Raw genomic sequence first — 19,246 nt, forward strand, 5'->3', positions numbered from 1 at the left:
TGTATTTCACATGTTATACAGTCTCTTTTTGAATAATATTAGAGAAGCTTAGTGAGAGAAGGAAGAAGATTTTATTTCTTGGAAACAAATTCTCATGTCCTTTCTATATAATTAATTAAATTGAAGAAACAGTTTTGATTGAGATTAAAGAGAGAAATAAATCATTTGTTCTGAGCAGGTTCACATCTCAAGATTTGAAAGATTTTAGGTAGGTTAACCTGACTGAACTAGTTAGGACTTCCAGAGAAAAATGTGATGGAATAAATCATTGTTTTCATTAATTTTTCAAATTCCATGCACTCTTACTTGTGTAAGGTAAATGCAATTTTTTTTATTGTGTCATTAAAAGCCTGTTTCACTTGCTTGTTCCTCAAAGTATAAATGAAAGGGTTCAACAAAGGAGCAACAGATGTAGTGAGCACGGATACCCCTTTATTGATGTCCACCTGATCTTTGGCTGAAGGCTTGATATAGATGAAAATACAGCTGCCGTATGTGATGGAAATAATCACGTGAGATGAACAGGTAGAGAAAGCTTTTTTCCTTTGGGAAGCAGAAGGGAATCTTAGAATTGTCCTGATGATATATACGTAGGAAACAATGACACCAATCAGTGTAATAATGAATGTCAATACTGCACAGATTATAACCATCTGTTCTATAAGCCACGTGTCTGAGCATGAAATCTTAAAAAGAGGAAATGGGTCACAGCCAAAATGGTCAATGGCATTGGAGTCACAGAATTCCAGCTGGAGGCCCATACCAAGAGGTGCAATGATGATCATCAACCCAGAGATCCAGCTACAGAAGACAAAGATGGTACAGACTTTGTTGTTCATGATGGTCATGTAATGAAGGGGTTTGCAGATGGCCACATAGCGGTCATAGGACATGGCTGCCAGGAGAAAAAATTCTGTGGCCCCAAAAACCCCATAAGAAATACTTGACTAACATAAACATTATAAGTAATTGTTTTGTCCCCAGTTGATAACCTGTACAGGAAACTGGGAATACGTACCATTGTGAATAAGATTTCTAAGATGGAGACATTTCAAAGAAAAACATACATAGGTGTCTTAAGATGAAAATCCATGAAAGTAACAATGATGATGGTCAAATTTCCAGTCATGCTCAGCACATAGGTGAGAAAGAAGAAGATAAAAAGGAGAACTTGCAGCTGTGGGTCCTCTGTAAGTCCCAACAGGATGAATGTTGTTATTGCTGTGTGATTTCTCATTGCTGCCTTTGCTGTTTTAAGCAATCTACATGCAAAACGTCAAAGAGGAAGTATCTAAACAGAAAACAAGACAGAAAGCAATGAAACAGAAAACAAAAAAACAAGAGTCAAGTTTAAAGGAATCAAGAGCTGATTTTTAGAAAGGATGAATAACATTGATAAAACTGTTGTGAAAAAAAGAGAAAAGATAAGATTTATCAGGAATGAGAACAATGCTAGCATTACAGGTTATAAAGCTGATAAGAAGATAAAAATGAAATATTTTGAAAACATCTGCAGAGTAGATTTGGTAACTTCAATGAAATGAGCTTATTCTTTGAAAGGTACAGTTTACTCAAGGTAATTCAAAATGAAATATCTAACCTAGAGAGCCCTGTATCTATTAAAGTAAACAAACATCTAGCAAATCACCCCACAAAGAGAACTTCAGGGTCAGATGATTTAATTGTAGACTTCTACTGAACATTTAAGACAAAAACACAGTTCTATTTAAATCCTTTCATAAAATTGATTGCTGAAAGCAAAAATTATAACATTATCTAGTGGAGTTTCTGATATATATAAACATAATATAAATGACAATTGCAATAAAAAGAGAAGAGTGCAGTTTCCTATATAGTAATATATTTTCTAAATTCTACCCCCATTCATATGATTTTGATTCAAGTGGTCAGTGAAATGCTTACTGTTTTTATTATAAGTCACACACAAGCTTTTAGGAAATGGTATAGTCCAAAACATATTATATAAATTTAAATGAAACATAAAGGAGTTAATTTTAAGCCAGGATAGGAAACAAAAGAAATAACAACAATGGGAACAAACAAAAATCAAGTAAGAAAATGATGAACAGAAGTCCAAACATAAATGAGTATAAAATAATCAAAACATACCACACTGATTAAAAAAGGTAGAGATTATAAGATGAATTTTTAAAAAATCCCCCACCTAGATGGTGTATTTAAACCCTTCACTTCAAATATAATGACATGGGTAGCTTAGTGTAAAAGAATACAATAATGAGTCCCATGTGAACCATAGTCAAGAGAATGCTGGAGTAACTATGTTAATATTACCACCAAAGAAAATTAACAAGCATATAGAAGGAAATTACATATTATTTGATAAATGAGCCAATTAACCAGGAACACCAAGAGATTCTAATTATTTATGTATTTAACAGTGTATCAAACTATAAGAAGAATAAACTGGCACAAATGAAAGAAGAAACAGATAAACTGGTAATTATAATTGGAGATTGTGTTATGAATTGATGGAACTAGTTGATTGAAAGTCAATAAAGGTATAGAAAAACTAAACAATAGTTTTGAGTGGTGGGGGGAGGGGTAGAGAAAGAGGTAGAGAGAATCCCATGTAGGGTCTGCACTGTCAGTGCAGAGGCTGACATGGGGCTCAATCTCAGGAACCACGAGATTATGATGAGACAATATCAAGACTCAGATCCTTAACCAAATGAATGACCCAGGTGCCCATCCATCTCCTTTTATTAGGCAAGTATTACCATGGTAGCAAAACCAAACAAAGACATTAGAAAAAAAGGAAAACACCTGAACAATATCTTCTAAGATAGAAATTTTCAACAAAAAAAGTAAATCAAGCTCATTATACTCAATAACTCTATAAACATAACATATCATGAAAGGTGACATTTACTCCAGGAATTCAATGTTGGCTCAATATTTTATTTTAGTTTTTTAGTTTTTATTTAAATCCTAGTTAGTTAACATATAGTGTAATATTCATTTCAGGAGTAGAATTTAGTGATTCATCACTTACATATAATAACTAGTGCTCATTATAAGTGTCCTCCTTAATACCCATCACTCACCTAGTCCATCCCCTGCCCACAGTTCAGTATTTTAAATCAATCAATCTTTCTCCATAATAACAGAAGAAGGGAGAATGCATAGTATCTTCTGAATAGTTTCAGGATAGAATCTTTGACAAAATTCAACACTAATTATTTATGTTAAAAATATCTCAGCAAAGTGGTAGCAAAGAGAGCTGTCTCAATGTGTAAAACACATTGCGTAAAACAAAACAGAAGTTCTGCTAATATCAAATATAAGGAGAAAAGCCTTAAAGCTTTCCTGTAAAATCATGAACTAAGCAAGGATGACTACTTTCTAGTTCATATTCAACAATGTGCTGGAGTTTCTAACCAGTAAAATAAGGATAGAAAAATATGATAACATTCTGATTAGAAATAAAGGAGTTAAATCATCTTCCCTGGATAACATGATTGGGTAGATAGAGAATCCTAAGTAACTACAAAATATCCTTTAATGATTAAGTGAATTTAGCAAACACAAAAGATAGAGTGTCAATATATATGTGTGTATATATCTGTATATAAAGAATTCATGTATGTGATAATGTGGATAAATCTTAAACTAGTATGCCAAGTGAAAATATATACACATTAAAGAGAAAAATCTTTAAGATTTAATTTAATTAGAAAAAAACAAAATCTCTTATGAAGGATTAACTAGGAAAGAGCACAATTAAATATTTACAAGTCATAGAAATTTGTATATCTTGATTGTATTAGTTATAAAGATGTGTATCCACATTTGTCAAAGCTCAATGGAATACAACACTTATATGCATCTTATTGTATGTATATAAGTTATACTGGATTAAAGCGATTTAAATAAGACCAGTCAGAGAGTGGGGGAAGATGTTTGTAATAATCATCAAGGACTATAATAAGAATTTTAAATTTATTACAAACCAAAGGGAAAACAAAACCCAACCTAATAACAATTAGACTAATTTCTTCACTAAAAAACATACCTAATGGCTAGTGAACATGTGAAATGTGAACTTTCTAGTACTTAGGGAAAAGGAAATTAAAGTCACAGCCTCTGCTCAACCATGAGAATAACTGACATTAAATAGATGGACCATACCATGAATGGTGAAGATTAGAGTGTACATTCATATAAACACTATAAAAACTTTTTGAATATATTTGTTAAGTTGATGTCCAGATATCTGTGAAAGAGAAAGTTATAGTCCTATGTATTTATCCAATCAAAATGTGTACATATATACACAAAATACATGCATGTTTAGGAAAATTTTAGCCTCATTTTCTCAGTAATCCAAAAACTTGAAATACAAAAATGTCCATTAATAATAAAATCAGTTTTTAAATTGTGGTATATTCATAAAATGGAAGAGTATACTAATGAAGATAAAACTAATATTGCTACATGCAATATCATGAAAAGTTTTCAAAAACATAACTCTGAATGAAGATACAAGACACAAAAGAATACGTAGAGCATGATTTCATTTATGCAAGTTTCACAAATAAGCAAAACTTTCTGTGGAGTTAGAAGTCAGGAGAGTGTCTCTATTCAGAGGATTGTGAAGGTAAGACTAGGTCTGGGCTTAGGTTATATGCCTCTATAGGCTTGGATGATGCCATTTGTGTGCTATATACAAAACTGTGCCCTTATGATTTGTTCACTTTCATTTGTTACTATTTGCAATAGTAATGTTAAACCATTGCAAAATGTAGCAATTAAAAACAAGACAAACCCTGAGATTTGACCATTTTATCTGCCGCTTTCATATTCTATAATAGTTCCTTATTTATACACTTCTTAGTAATGCACCAAGCCCTTTATTACATACATTCAGTTTATTAAAATATGAGGCAACGCTTGTCACAAGTTGCATTCTTTAGCATAGCTCAGGTTAATATCCAGCCAATCTCTGAATTTCAAAGACCATGCCTTTAAATGAATTCACTTAAGTGAATACAAATCTCTCTTTAGTCTCCTCTTCTGTCTTTCATTCATTAGTCAGGCTGCCAAAATCTGACAACTTTATCCACTAATGTACTATCACCACTCTTACTCAATTTATTATTTTTATTCTTCTTTTAGAAGGCCTCCTTCCACCCTATTGCTCACATCTGGATAAAGCTAATCTATTTACAACCTTAATATGTTATAAAAACAGTTCATCTCTTTCATTCCACCTGTTTCTACCCTACTTCAGATCACTTTGATCTCATACTCAAAATGAAACATTCATACTCTAATTGGACTTGTTATCTCCTGTTTTGAACATTTCAATCCATTTTCCTCACTGCACCTAGAATAAGTTCTGAGATACCAACTCAATTCCTATAGACTAGGCTGGCTACATCTCCATTGTATTCCTATATACTCATTCCTACATCAGAGCTGTATTGAATTACTTATTTAACTGTTTGTCACCCAGTTAGACTGTGACACTCTTGAGATCAGGGCCTATCTTATTCTCAGTAGTAGACTCAGATCCAATCACATTTCCTGGAATATAATAATTTCTCAGTATATTAATTAAACACATAGATATTTACAAGGACCAAGATGTATCCTCTACTTATATTTCAAGATTCTACTTGACAGAAGTCCTTTAATTCCTGTGGTTCATGTAGAAGAAAGTACACTAATGTAGAAAGTCCTTCCTTCCATATAAGAATTTGTATCATGCTCCTCTAGCCCTTCAGTGGCCCAATTTTTGAGTACTAGAATGTAGTCTCTCAGGCTAGGCATTTCATCAGCTCTCCCTGATCACAATTCCATAGGATTTTTCATTTAAATTCTAATGTAGACCATGTGAAAGCAATAGAGAACATAAATCAATAAGGATAAGGTAATGAGGTCTTTAAAAAGTTGTAGGTATGAGCTAATGATAGTATTATATTTACCTGAACTAGTTGCTAGAAAGTCCCTTAACTGTGTGGGATTACTCTTTGATTTTACTGACAGTACATAGGACAAATTCCTCAGACTGTAGTCCAGTTAGAATGGATTTAGCATTTCTTTTGTATGATGTGGTATGAGATGGCTAGCTTCAACCAAAGCCTGCTCCTGGGTTCCTTCTTTGACACAATGGTCTTGGATGGAACCTCCGTAACCAAGAGTAGCATTCAGAATTTCTAGACACTATCAGAGAGGATGAAGGCTGAAATATACTCATGGGCAAAAAACTTAATCTCAAGGCTGTTATCCTATTCTGTTCTGCAGAGGCACACCTGAAACACCTGTAGTAGCTCAAATGAGAAACACAGAATCGTTGTTACCCAAAGCCCACCTTCCTTTCTTCTTCCAGTTATCTTCCTTTCATTCCCTGTTGTAGCCCCTAGTAAAAGTCCCTGCTGATCCTGGCTATTATCCTAGGCTGTGGAATAACCCTTTCTTNATAGTATTATATTTACCTGAACTAGTTGCTAGAAAGTCCCTTAACTGTGTGGGATTACTCTTTGATTTTACTGACAGTACATAGGACAAATTCCTCAGACTGTAGTCCAGTTAGAATGGATTTAGCATTTCTTTTGTATGATGTGGTATGAGATGGCTAGCTTCAACCAAAGCCTGCTCCTGGGTTCCTTCTTTGACACAATGGTCCTGGAGGGAACCTCCGTAACCAAGAGTAGCATTCAGAATTTCTAGACACTATCAGAGAGGATGAAGGCTGAAATATACTCATGGGCAAAAAACTTAATCTCAAGGCTGTTATCCTATTCTGTTCTGCAGAGGCACACCTGAAACACCTGTAGTAGCTCAAATGAGAAACACAGAATCGTTGTTACCCAAAGCCCACCTTCCTTTCTTCTTCCAGTTATCTTCCTTTCATTCCCTGTTGTAGCCCCTAGTAAAAGTCCCTGCTGATCCTGGCTATTATCCTAGGCTGTGGAATAACCCTTTCTTTGTCCTTCTAGTTACCTACTTCAGAAACATGCCTCAGAAACATTCCAACAAATTAATTTTATTACTGATGTAACATTGATTTTTGTTTAATATGCCTAGACATCAAAACTTTTTGTTTTACCCAGTGAAGAAATGGGCAGAAGATATGAACAGACACTTCTCCAAAGAGGACATCCAGATGGCCAACAGACACATGAAACGATGTTCAGCATCCCTCCTCATCAGGGAAATACAAATCAAAACCACACTGAGATACCACCTCACGCCAGTCAGAGTGGCTAAAATGAGCAAATCAGAGAACTCTAGATGCTGGCGAGGATGTGGAGAAACGGGCACCCTCCTACACTGTTGGTGGGAATGTAAACTGGTACAGCCCCTCTGGAAAACAGTGTGGAGGTTCCTCAGGAAACTAACAATAGAACTCCCCTATGACCCAGCAATAGCACTGCTAGGAATTTACCCAAGGGATACAGAAATGCTGATGCATAGGAGCACATGTACCCCAATGTTCATAGCAGCACTCTCCACAATAGCTAAAACATGGAAAGAGCCTAAGTGTCCATCAACAGATGAATGGATCAAGAAGATGTGGTTTATCTATACCATGGAATACTACATGGCAATGAGAAACAATGAAATCTGGCCATGTGTAGCAACATGGATGGACCTTGAGGGTGTTATGCTGAGCGAAATAAGTCAGGCAGAGAAGGACAAATATCATATGTTTGCACGTATAGGAGGATTAGGAGGAACTTGACGGAGGAACAAGGGGGAGAAGAAGGGCGGAAATGGTGGGGGAAAGGGAGAGAGGCAAACCATGAGAGACTCTTGAATGCTGACAAAAACTGAGGACTGATGGATGTGGGGGGAGGGGGGATGGGCATGGAGGAGGACACTTGTGGGGATGAGCACTGAGTGTTATGTGGAAACTAATTTGACAATAAACTATTAAAAACAAACAAACAAACAAACAAAAAAAAACTTTTTGTTTTAAAAAAAGATATTTATTAGTTGATGAGATGTATTTGTACAATTGAGATTGTGTGTGTGTGTGCGTGTGTGTGTGTGTGTGCGCATGTGTTAGCAATTAGGGCAATAGATATTGCGTCATATGCTTATCAAATCTGGCCATAAATATTGCCATATTTAACCAATTCATAAAACACAAGCTTAGCCATCTCTTCATCTGCTTCCATGATTCATATTCTTGAAAAAGAAGTAACACTCAAGACATAAAATTAATTTCTCATATCCTTATGAACTATCCAAGTTTTTAATACACACATATACATATATAAAAATGAGTGTTTATAAATGTGTATACATATAAATACACACACACTTAGGAAAGTGACTGAAAATATTTTAATTAGTTTTTCATATTTCATAATGGAAAAACTTGATTTGAGAAATATGAACATACTTACAGTTCAGTCTCTCATTCAGGCTCTAGTTTCATTTCCACACAGATCACAATTAAATAAGAATTATCAGTAGTAACATGGATATAATGTAGTCATGCTTCCTCACTTTCACTCAAAGGCAACAGTGGAAATGCATACACAACCTTTATCAATTTTTATATCCTTAGGTCTAACATTTATCATGAATTACAGTATATGCCTAAATTAAACAAGGGACTATTTCTGCATAATCTGATTAGCTCCGTAGAAGGAAAGACTAGTAAACAGGCAAGTAACACCAGAAATTCTCTGATTTTTGAAAAGTTGATGATGTGTTCAAACAATTTTAGCATGGGGTAGTTTCCTTAAAGTTTCAGCAAGGAATGATTGAGGATACTTTACATAGGCAAGCTGTTATGTAGGTAAGATCAACTAAGTTAAAAACAACAAAAACAAGTATCCTTGGTGACCCTACTTTAGAGTCAGTAAGGAATATACAATGTAATTAATATAGAGAAGTAAAAGAAAACAAAAGCTGACTGATGCATCTAGGAATAGGGACATGTCCTTGGAGACTGGAAGATGGGTTAATAACACCAGGTCAAGATGTATTATCAGTGTATTACATCTTTGCCAAAATGATGATACAAATAATATTTTGTTCTTTTGTTCACCTTAATCCACATTTTGTTGATTGCTTATGATATATAGCAATTTTCAAATGTTCATTGGCAATTTATGTTTTTATGAACATAATACTACTATTCTTTCATTGTTTTTTTTTTAAGTGACTATTCTTTTCTAAGATATTTTTATATATTCAGGATATTAAGTCTATGTAAGTCTTATATGTTACAAATCCTATTTAATGATTTGTTATTTAACATTTAATATAATTTAGGGTGTTGCTGGTATAAAGAAAATTTGGTTAATATATAGTAAAATATATGTCTTTTGTTTTATTATTTTTGAACTTGTTGCCATTACTTGAGAGGCTTTACTGATTCTGATCTTATCATACATTTACTTATATTTTCTTTCCATAGCTTTAAGACCTATTTACATTAGTATCTATAATGTATCTGGATTATATTGGTATAGCGTATGAGGATATCAAATTTTCCCCCAAATGATCAAGTGGTTGTTTTAATGCCATTTTAGAGGATGAGACAGATACAATCTGGGCAGAAAAACCTGGGGTGATATTTTGCACATAAAGTGCTATTTTTATCAGTATGTTAATAATATATATATTTTTTATTTTTTAATGTTTATTTATTTCTGAGAGAGGGAGGGAGAGGGAGCGAGAGAGAGGCAGAGAGAGAGGGAAATACAGGATCTGAAACAGGCTCCAGGCTCTGAGCTGTCAGCACAGAGCCCAATGCGGGACATGAGATCACGACCTGAGCTGAAGTCAAATGTTTAACCAACTGAGCCAACCAGGTGCCCCAGTATGTTAATAATACATTAACTAAAGAAAAATTTGAAAACACAGCATTTCATGAATTGATGTTCAACACTAGTTTCTCATATGCTAGGAATTTAATGTCAATATCTTAGCCTAGTAAAATTGTCAGTAAAATGTAAAAAATTTAAAAACGGTGGCTTTAACCAGAAAAGTGGCAATGGAAATAGTGAGATGTAGTTAAATTCCACCAAATAGATAGAACAGAAGACCAAGTAAAAGGACCTTGGGAATAAGCATAGAAAGAAGAAAGCAAAGAAACGTTGGGCTAACCCAGTATGTAGAAGTCACAAAAAGAAGGAGGGATTGAACCATAGAAAATTTGGCCTTCAAGGAGGCTCCCATGTCATTTTGGAAAGTTACGCTTGGTTTTGATCCTAATAATGCTGTCAGAATGCTTTCTAGGATCTCTTAAAGGACAAAGCTAGGGTAAAAAACACATGAAGAGTTCATTAGTTGACATTGCTGCGTGTCATTCTAATCCAACACCACTGATATTTTCCCATTCATATTTGATTCAACTTCCCCCCTTTCTTCTACCTTAGGATTCCTAGTTGTCAACATCAATATATTTATTAATTTGCCCAATGATAACAAACAAATTAAAGATTCATTTGTTGATCCTTTTGCTCTTTAGAATATATCCCATGGACAGTCAATCATCAGAGCACGATATTTTAAAGAGTTACACACTAAATTATTTTTGTTTCTTTGCTTTTTAACCCTGTGATTTGTTCAGTGTAAGTTACTATTATTTCATTTGTTTCTGTTTCTGTTCAATTATAATTTTTTCCATAATATGGTCATTTAAACTTTAAAAAATATAAAATATGGTTAAAAATACAATTTTTATTTTAAAGGTATACTCAAAAAAGTTTCATGAGTTCATTTTATTTCTTGAAAAAGTTATTGGATTTATGATATAAGAATGTCAATTTTTCAATCATGTATCTATTTATTCATTCAAAAAAGGTTCAGTACTCATATTCTAGGTATGGTATCAGGCATTAATTTATTGATTATTTTCCAAGCTAAATATTCTTCTCATCTTTCTATGTATTATCTGTTATCTATCTATCATCTATCTATCTATCTATCTATCTATCAATCAATCTTCTATCTATCCATCCATTCATCCATCTATCATCTATCATCATCTATCTTTCTATGCTCTATCCTCATCTATCTATGTGTCTTTGTATCTATCTATCATCTATCTATCTATCTACCATTATCTGTTATCTAACTATCCATTTACTTAATTGGAAACATTGCATAATGGTTAACAAACTTCTAATTGCCATCCTATCTCTATAATTTCTAAACTTTGTCATGAGTGTGAACAAGTAAAATGATTTCCCTAATTCTCAGTATTTTCCAACAACCAAGAAGTTCATAATTATGTATACTTTGCCTATTATGATGATTAAATTGAAAACAAAGGTACGACAATTAGTACAGTACTTCTGCACAGTAAAAATCCAATAAATGATAAGGGTTACAATGATTAGTAACTCAAAAAGTTTGAACTTAGGTGTACATTCTCAAATCACTGCAGGAAATATTCATTCTCAAATTATAATGTGCAAAAAATTCTATTTTTTCTCTTAAAATCGAACACAATTGTTTGTAAAAAAAAAAAAATAAGTAAGAGTAATATTTGAGTTAGGTCCCCATATGCTGCTCTTCTAGTGATAGATTTACGTATTAGAAAAGAAAAAAAACTAAAAAAGGAATTAACTTAGCACATATTATTGCTATCTCGGCACATATTATTGTGTATGACCCAAAATAATCTCCTAGTGTACAGCATGATTGTCTTGATGATTGTCTTGAAAGGAGTATTTTTAATGTGACAATCCTAACTGTTGTCTGTCATCATGCTTGAAACAAGAAGCTTTTATTTAATAAAATGATAAGGACAGAGGCCAACTAGTGTTTTGTAGGCTCTTTTGAAAATTTTTCATCTCTCTTATTATCCTTAGAGACACTGTCCCTTTGGATTTCCTGTAGGAATGTGTTCATTCCTTAGATCATTTCAAACTAATAAATATTTCCCAAGTTTCAAGCTAATCATCTCAGCTATGGTAATCTTCACGAATGTTTGCAAAGTACAATTGGTTGGATGCACATCTTACAATTTGTATTATATTTCAACAGAGGAGCTTAAGAGAAATCTTTATTACCCAGGGCATAGATACTATCATATAAGTTTAGATATATTGATAGTGCAGAATAATTACATTATTAAAATAGTCACACTTTATCTCCCTATATTGAATTCATAAAAAAAGGTATTTTATATTAATTTTTCTGCCTACAAAATTGAATATTGTTTCCCAGTGGTATGTTTGCCTTTCATTATGGTTGATCCCTGGTCATATGGCCTCTAGAAAAAAAAATATACCAACATATACTGCTTATGGTAAGTAAAATAGTGGTGTTGCTTTCAAAAATGTAAGAGTAACTACAAATACTCTGTTAGTTACATACAAATAAGAAGCAATGATTTAGAAGTGATATTTTGTTATTACTCCTTGTATATAGCATTAATTACTCCTCATTTTCTAAACCCATAAATACAAGAGCTTGAAGTTTGATTTATGCACTTGCACTTGCATTTCTAATACTATAGTGGTTTAAACCAGACACTGCAGTACAGTATTGTGAAGGGAATGAAGAGTATCTTATGCTCTCTAGAGAAAGAGTACCTGAACAACTCTAGAAGTCAGTCAAATATAACAAAGTTGGAGGATACTTTTCTCAGAGAATTGGCTTCACATATGTTAATATGTTTTTTAAAAGCAGGAAAAATAGCTCTTTTGGAGGTGCTAATTACGATGAACACTTTGAGCAATGAAAACTTATCATTGATAATGGGGTTATGAATTTGTATATGAGGTAATGGGAGTACTCATGTACAGGAAAATATTATGTATTCAATGATAAAAAGAACAGCTTCAGAACAGGTAAAAATACTGATTGGAAAATTAATAAGAATTATTTAGATTAATATTTTTATTTAAAAGAAAGAATACATATGATATGTTTTTTTCTCTCTGCCAGTTTTTATGTTCTGAGTTTATTTGGGAATAGCCTACGTATTCTGCAATTAGTTAGCAAATTGATAACAAAGATTTCCCTTGGATTAAGAGGAAAGTAAAGTGCCTCACTAGATTTATTTTAATTTAAAATACCGCTCTAAAATATATAAACAATTAGTGTTTTTAATTCAAAGTAATTTTTATTTTTCTTTTATAAAATAATAAATTAGAGAAGTTTGAAAAACATGTTTTATTGCATGGTTTCTTTGGTAGGATATGTTACTAAGAACGACTGAATTTTTAATGAAAAATATAAATGCCCTATAACTTAACAACTTACTGTAAGTCCTTTATTTTTAATTCCTATTATTTTTGTGTGTGTTGGCAGAAATCATACCTTCATGTAGCCTATGTAGATATTTATAAAAATAGGGTCAGTTTGTATACACCTTTTTGCAATTTTCCATCTTAAATTTCATTTAGAATATTTCTAAAGGGAATATATTCATCAGTGTACTCACTTCATGATGAAATTATCTGCATGAATAAAATTATTTAAAGAATTGATAATTTTAAAATAGATTGCTTCCTACTTTTCACTCAAACTATGCCATGACAAATGGCTTATATGTGAGATGGAAATTGAATTGCCTTTTGAGAAAGGTAAATATTCTATTATATATTCTCAATATTTTTTTCTTTTTAGAAATTTGTGTTTTATTCCACACTGCTGAACTGGTAATAGTTTCAATTTATTATTTTGGATATTCTTTAAATATTCATTAAAATTTTTTTTTAAATGTTTATTTTTGAGAGAGAGAGAGAGAGAGTGGAGGAGAGGCAAAGAAAAAGAGGGAGACAAAGAATCCAAAGCAGGCTCCAGGCTCCAGGCTGTCAACACAGAGCCCCACATGGGGCTCAAAACCCTGAACCCTGAGATTATGACCTGAGCCAAAATCAGACGCTTGACCCACTGAGCCACCCAGGCACCCCTTACACTCTTTTTCTTTTGTCATTTTATGTCTTTTTCAGTAGTTCATAGAAAAGTTGCAAGAGGCTACAATGGGGCTCTAAGTAAAGACAACTTTTAATATGAAATCTAAAATTTCAGAATTTCAAAATTCATTATACTGGCATATTTTATTTCTACAAAGTCAATAATTAAAAATGAATTAATGAATTTTGAATGAGGAACCAAGATTTTATATAATTTATTTAAGAAATGGACAAACTTTGAACTAGTTACAAATGAGTCGGAAGTTTGAAAGTAAGGAGAAAAAATAAAGCATGGATTTTGCAGGTCAGTTTTCAAAACCGAGTTGACTTCTTTGGTGCTTTTTAAAAATAGTTTCTTTTGCATGGTCTTCAGCCTCATAAATAAGTATGTTTGTGAATATGAATCCTTTCATGTATCATTTTCTACATATCAAGCTACTCAGATAGTTTCTTATTATTGTACGTTTTTTATTTCTAGAATGTGACATCACAAAAGAGAAATGAAGAACCATACAAAGCAGATAGAGTTTATCCTTCTGGGACTGACAGATAATTCTCAGTTACAGATTGTAATTTTCTTACTTCTACTTCTAAATTATATGTTGAGTATTTTAGGAAACTTAAGCATCATTGCCCTCACGCTACTGGCTTCTCATCTCAAGACCCCGATGTATTTCTTCCTCCGTAATTTCTCTTTCCTGGAAATTTCCTTCACAAGTGCTTGTATCCCCAGATTCCTACTCACCACTGTAACTGGAGAGAAGACCATCTCCTACAATGATTGTATATCTCAGTTATTTTTTTACATATTATTGGGGACTACAGAATTTTTCCTTCTGGCAGCTATGTCCTATGACCGCTATGTTGCCATCTGTAAGCCTTTGCATTATGCATCTATCATGAGCAGCAGAGTCTGTCATCAGCTTGTACTCAGTTCTTGGGCAACTGCATTCCTGATCATTTTCCCTCCACTGATTTTGGTTCTTAACCTGGATTTCTGTGCCTCAAACATCATTGATCATTTCATTTGTGACATTTCTCCTGTCTTGCAACTTTCTTGCTCAGACACACATTTATTAGAACTGATTGCTTTTTTCTTAGCCGTGATGATCATCATTGTCACACTGTTCTTAGTAGTTTTGTCTTACTCTTATATCATGAAGACAATTCTAAAATTCCCTTCAATTCAGCAAAAGAAAAAAGCCCTTTCTACCTGCTCCTCTCACATGATTGTTATATCCATCAGTTATGGCAGTTGTATATTCATGTACATAAAGCCATCTGCAGATGAAAGAGTCACTTCAAGCAAAGGAGTGGCTGTGCTCAATACTTCAGTGGCCCCTATGTTGAATCCATTCATTTATACTCTGAGAAACCAGCAAGTTAAACAAGCCTTCAGAGACATATTTAGAAAGATATTCTCTGCTTCAGACAATTAGTACTGTTTTTGAAATAATTAATATGAAAATATAAAAAGAACAGTGCACAAAAACTATTTAGATTCCTGTAGTTAAAGAATTTATCTTTAACATTTAATTATTTGGATCCCTTTAGTTTACCTGAGCTTAGAAACTCTTTCCGTTCTAAACATTCTGACTTAACTTTATGTTCTTCAAAGTGAAACATTTTTAGGTTTAAGAAATGTAAAATTACAAGTGTTTTCGAGAAATGTTGTAAAATAAAATAAAAGGTTTTGATTGTACTATCCAGTGTAGGTGTGAGAGAGCTGTATTTGTTAAATAATTTAAATAAATATACCATGTTTTATTTAAAAGCCATGTTCTTTAAAATTCTTAGAAAATTTTAATTTTTAAGTTATTGAATGTTTTAGATACTCCAAGAGAACTTACTCTTTAAAAGGATAATGTACAGAAATATATTTTAAAGTTATTTATTGAAATGTTAATTGTCAAATGGTAAGAAAACATAGTTATTTTGAAATGAAGCATATATCTCATTTGTGTGATTTTATTTTAGTATTTATGTTGAGTAAATTTTTATAATTAAGGTAGAACATAAACTATGTTTCATATACATGTAGTTGATTTCTCACATAATCTTTTACAAAAATGTAAAACATGTTTTTTTAAAGAGAGTTTTTTTAAAAAACTTTAAATATTTTATTTATTTCTGAGAGAGAGAGGGACTGCGCGAGCAGGGGAGGGTCAAAGAGAGAGGGAGGCACAGAATCTGAAACAGGATCCAGGCTCTGAGCTAGCTGTCAGCACAGAGCCTGACCTGGGACTTGAAACCACGAAGCACGTGATCATGGCCTGAGCAGAAGTTGGACGCTTAACTTACTGAGCCACTCAGGTGCCCCAAAAATAAAACATGTTTAAGTCCTTAAACATGTTCATGAATCTATTGAAAACTGGGAATATATGATGAATTTTATTACCTGCCATATAGTTATTAGTGTTTTCTTCAGTACAAGTTTTCCATGGTAAATGATATCAACTATCTTTTCATAATTCAAATGATTTCTTAAAAGATAGAATTATGTTTTATTTTCTCCAAAACTGATGTTACTCTAAGAATCATCTCTTAAAACACATAGATGTCACAACTCTGTAATACTCTTAATTTATATGCCATTACGTCAGTTGGTTTATAGCATAGTGGTGATTAAGTTATTAGCACCAGATTATCTTCCATATGTGTCATATTTGTTCTTGTCTATGTCTACAGCTACCATGCATTTCCCTCATAATTCCCATACAACTTCTTGGAAATATTTGTAGATTAATTTTAATGAAATCATACCAGTCATTTCCATTACCCAAGGTAGAAACTACAATTCATTAATTGTATTAATAAGAATTAATTAATTAATTAATAGCAATGAATAGGAATATGGCTTATACTGTCAAATCTCAGAAAATTGGATACTTAAGATTCATTTGTTTAGTCATATGTAAATTTTATTTAAAATGTTATGAAAATTTTGAATTCTGCATATTTGGTTTACTTCTCACAGTGATATGGATTATCAATTCTGTAATTCTTTGTGTACTCTAGGCTTATGCAAGTGTAGCATTGAAGAAGGTGACTCTGAGGCTTCTCACTGTAGAGGAAACAAATTACAAATAGTTGTTTCTTGAGTAACCTGTATAGTGTACATTAGAATTAGAAGTATCAGTATGAATGTGTTGCACATACACATACACACAGGAACACACACACACACACACATACACACACAGAGTCTGTTGAGAGGGCTTTTAAGCAATAAAACAACAACACAACTAATTACTGGTTTTTAAACATTATTAACAAAAAAGGAACCTGGGATCCTTTGAGAAATGGCAGTATTATTTAGGGCTGATCAAAGAAAGTATGAGAGCTGAAATTACCTTGCTGTAGAGAAGTACTCAAAAAAAATGAAGAAGACATTTAAACAAAGTTCAGAACAATTAAGAGAGGCACTCACCATATTTGGGAAGTTTGGATATAAAATAAACGATAATTTAACAGGTTATAAAGTATTGACTAAAATGAGAATTCTTGAGACCATACTGCTTTAGAACAAATGAATAATCTATGTGGGAGGAAAGAAAGGTCATTTATTTAGTAAAATATACTGACTAATCAATGTAGAGGTAATGATTATGTTAGCAAAGCATCAGTAAATGCTAAAACTAGTGGATGAAAGTTTCATGAATAGGATATTTATATAGTCTCAAAATATTTCCCAATAAACTACTTACTTTATATGGAGAAAATAACCTTGCAGTCTAGAGAGATTTGGAAGAGACCACCTTAGCCAAGTAATCAGTTATCATCACCACTGGGAAAATCCACTTATATGACTCTTGAAAATGTGGACTAAGAAGAATCTATCATCCCTTCTGTTTTTTTCCCGCAAAACCCCTCAAAACCTCAGTTTAAACTTCAAGATAAATCAGATGAGCTCAAGTAACATGTCTTCTTCAAAAATCTCAAGACAATAAGGTGAAAGGCTGAAGAACTGATCGAGATTAACAGAGCTAAACAGAAATGAGAACAGTGTGTGATCTTGGATTATGCTGGATCTGGATGAGATAAAAAGATATAAAAGACATTAATGGATTATATAATCAATGTTAGATTCTCCAATTTTGATCATTATACTTTGCTTATATACCATAACAATCTTATTAGGAAATATACTATGAGATAGATAAAGAGGCACAATGTCTAACTTATCAAATGGTTCAGAAAAGATGTGTATGTGTATATATATATATGTTTTTAGTATCAGTATTTATATATATAACCATAAAATGTATGTATATATAGAGAGAGAGAAAGAGAGAGGGGAGAAAGAGAGAGAATGTTGAAATTAATCATACAAAATGTAACAACTGTGACTCTAGATAAAGAGCATTTGTAGTACTCTGTACTACATAGATGATAAAAACTAAAAGTCATGTGGGATAAGCAAGTAGAAAAGGCACTTTTTCTTTTTGGAAAGAAAGGGAAGCTCAGAACTGTCCTGATGATGTATGTGTAGGACATCAATACACACACTAGGGTGATAATGAGTGTAAACACAGCCACAAGGTTAACCATTTCTTTTGTTGCCCATGTATCTGAACATGAGATCTTTAGGAAGGGACCTGCATCACAGCTAAAATGATCAATGGTATTGGAGTCACAGAATTCACGCTGGAGGATCAAGCTAAGGGGTGGAAGAATGATCACAAGCTAGACAACCAACAGCAGATGACTAATAAGGTACACACCCTAATTTCATGATGGTCGTGTAATGAAGGGGTTTACAGACAGCAACATAGCGATCAGAGGACATGGCTGCCAGGAGAAAAAAATTTCATTGCTCCAAAGACAATAGCAAAAAATATTTGACTTGCACAAGCAATGTAGATAATGGTTTTGTCTCCAGTAGATATACTGTACAGGAATCCAGGAATATGGGGAGTGGTAAATGAGACTTCTAAGAAGGAGAAATTTCTGAGAAAAAAGTACATAGGAGATTTAAGATGGAAGTCCACCAATGTGAGGATGATAATAGTCAGGTTCCCTGTTACACTCAAGATGTAGGTGAGAAATAGAAAGCTAAAAAGTAGGATTTGCAGTTGTGGGTCATCTGTCAGTCCCACCCAGCAGGATAAAAGCTGTTATTGCTCTGTAGTTTCTCATTGCTGACTTTTCAAATCTACCAGTCAGCATGTGAATATAAAAGACATTTTATGAAAAGATCAGTATTTGAATTCTGTAGCAAAAGACTTAATATAAAAATCAAGGAAACCAGTCTATATTTATTTTCTCATCTCATGTCATAATCAATATTACCACTATTCCAATAATCTTCCTGAATATTCCATGGGTGAGCTGTAAAGATTATCCCTTCAGAGTTCATATTACTA

At 32.9% G+C, this 19,246-nt stretch overlaps 1 protein-coding gene and 2 pseudogenes across 1 annotated transcript; 1 reads left to right on the forward strand and 2 right to left on the reverse strand.

The window, feature by feature from the left end:
- Window positions 1-302: 302 nt before the first annotated feature.
- LOC144233223 (olfactory receptor 6C2-like) lies at window positions 303-1,237 on the reverse strand (annotated as a pseudogene).
- A 13,143-nt stretch (window positions 1,238-14,380) lies between these two features.
- Window positions 14,381-15,319, forward strand: LOC144233224 (olfactory receptor 6C70-like). The gene has a single exon (XM_077766054.1). It carries the CDS (start codon window positions 14,381-14,383, stop codon window positions 15,317-15,319), a length of 939 nt encoding a protein of 312 aa, XP_077622180.1.
- Window positions 15,320-17,781: 2,462 nt separating this feature from the next.
- Window positions 17,782-19,019, reverse strand: LOC144233249 (olfactory receptor 6C2-like; annotated as a pseudogene).
- Window positions 19,020-19,246: the final 227 nt, after the last annotated feature.

Source organism: Crocuta crocuta, unplaced genomic scaffold, assembly GCF_008692635.1.
Source record: "Crocuta crocuta isolate KB4526 unplaced genomic scaffold, BGI_CrCroc_1.0 scaffold245, whole genome shotgun sequence".
NCBI classification, from domain to species: Eukaryota; Metazoa; Chordata; class Mammalia; order Carnivora; family Hyaenidae; genus Crocuta; species Crocuta crocuta.

Excerpts from the sequence above, each read along its gene's own strand:
- LOC144233224 (XM_077766054.1), top strand. The coding sequence starts at position 14,381 with ATGAAGAACCATACAAAGCAGATAGAGTTTATCCTTCTGGGACTGACA.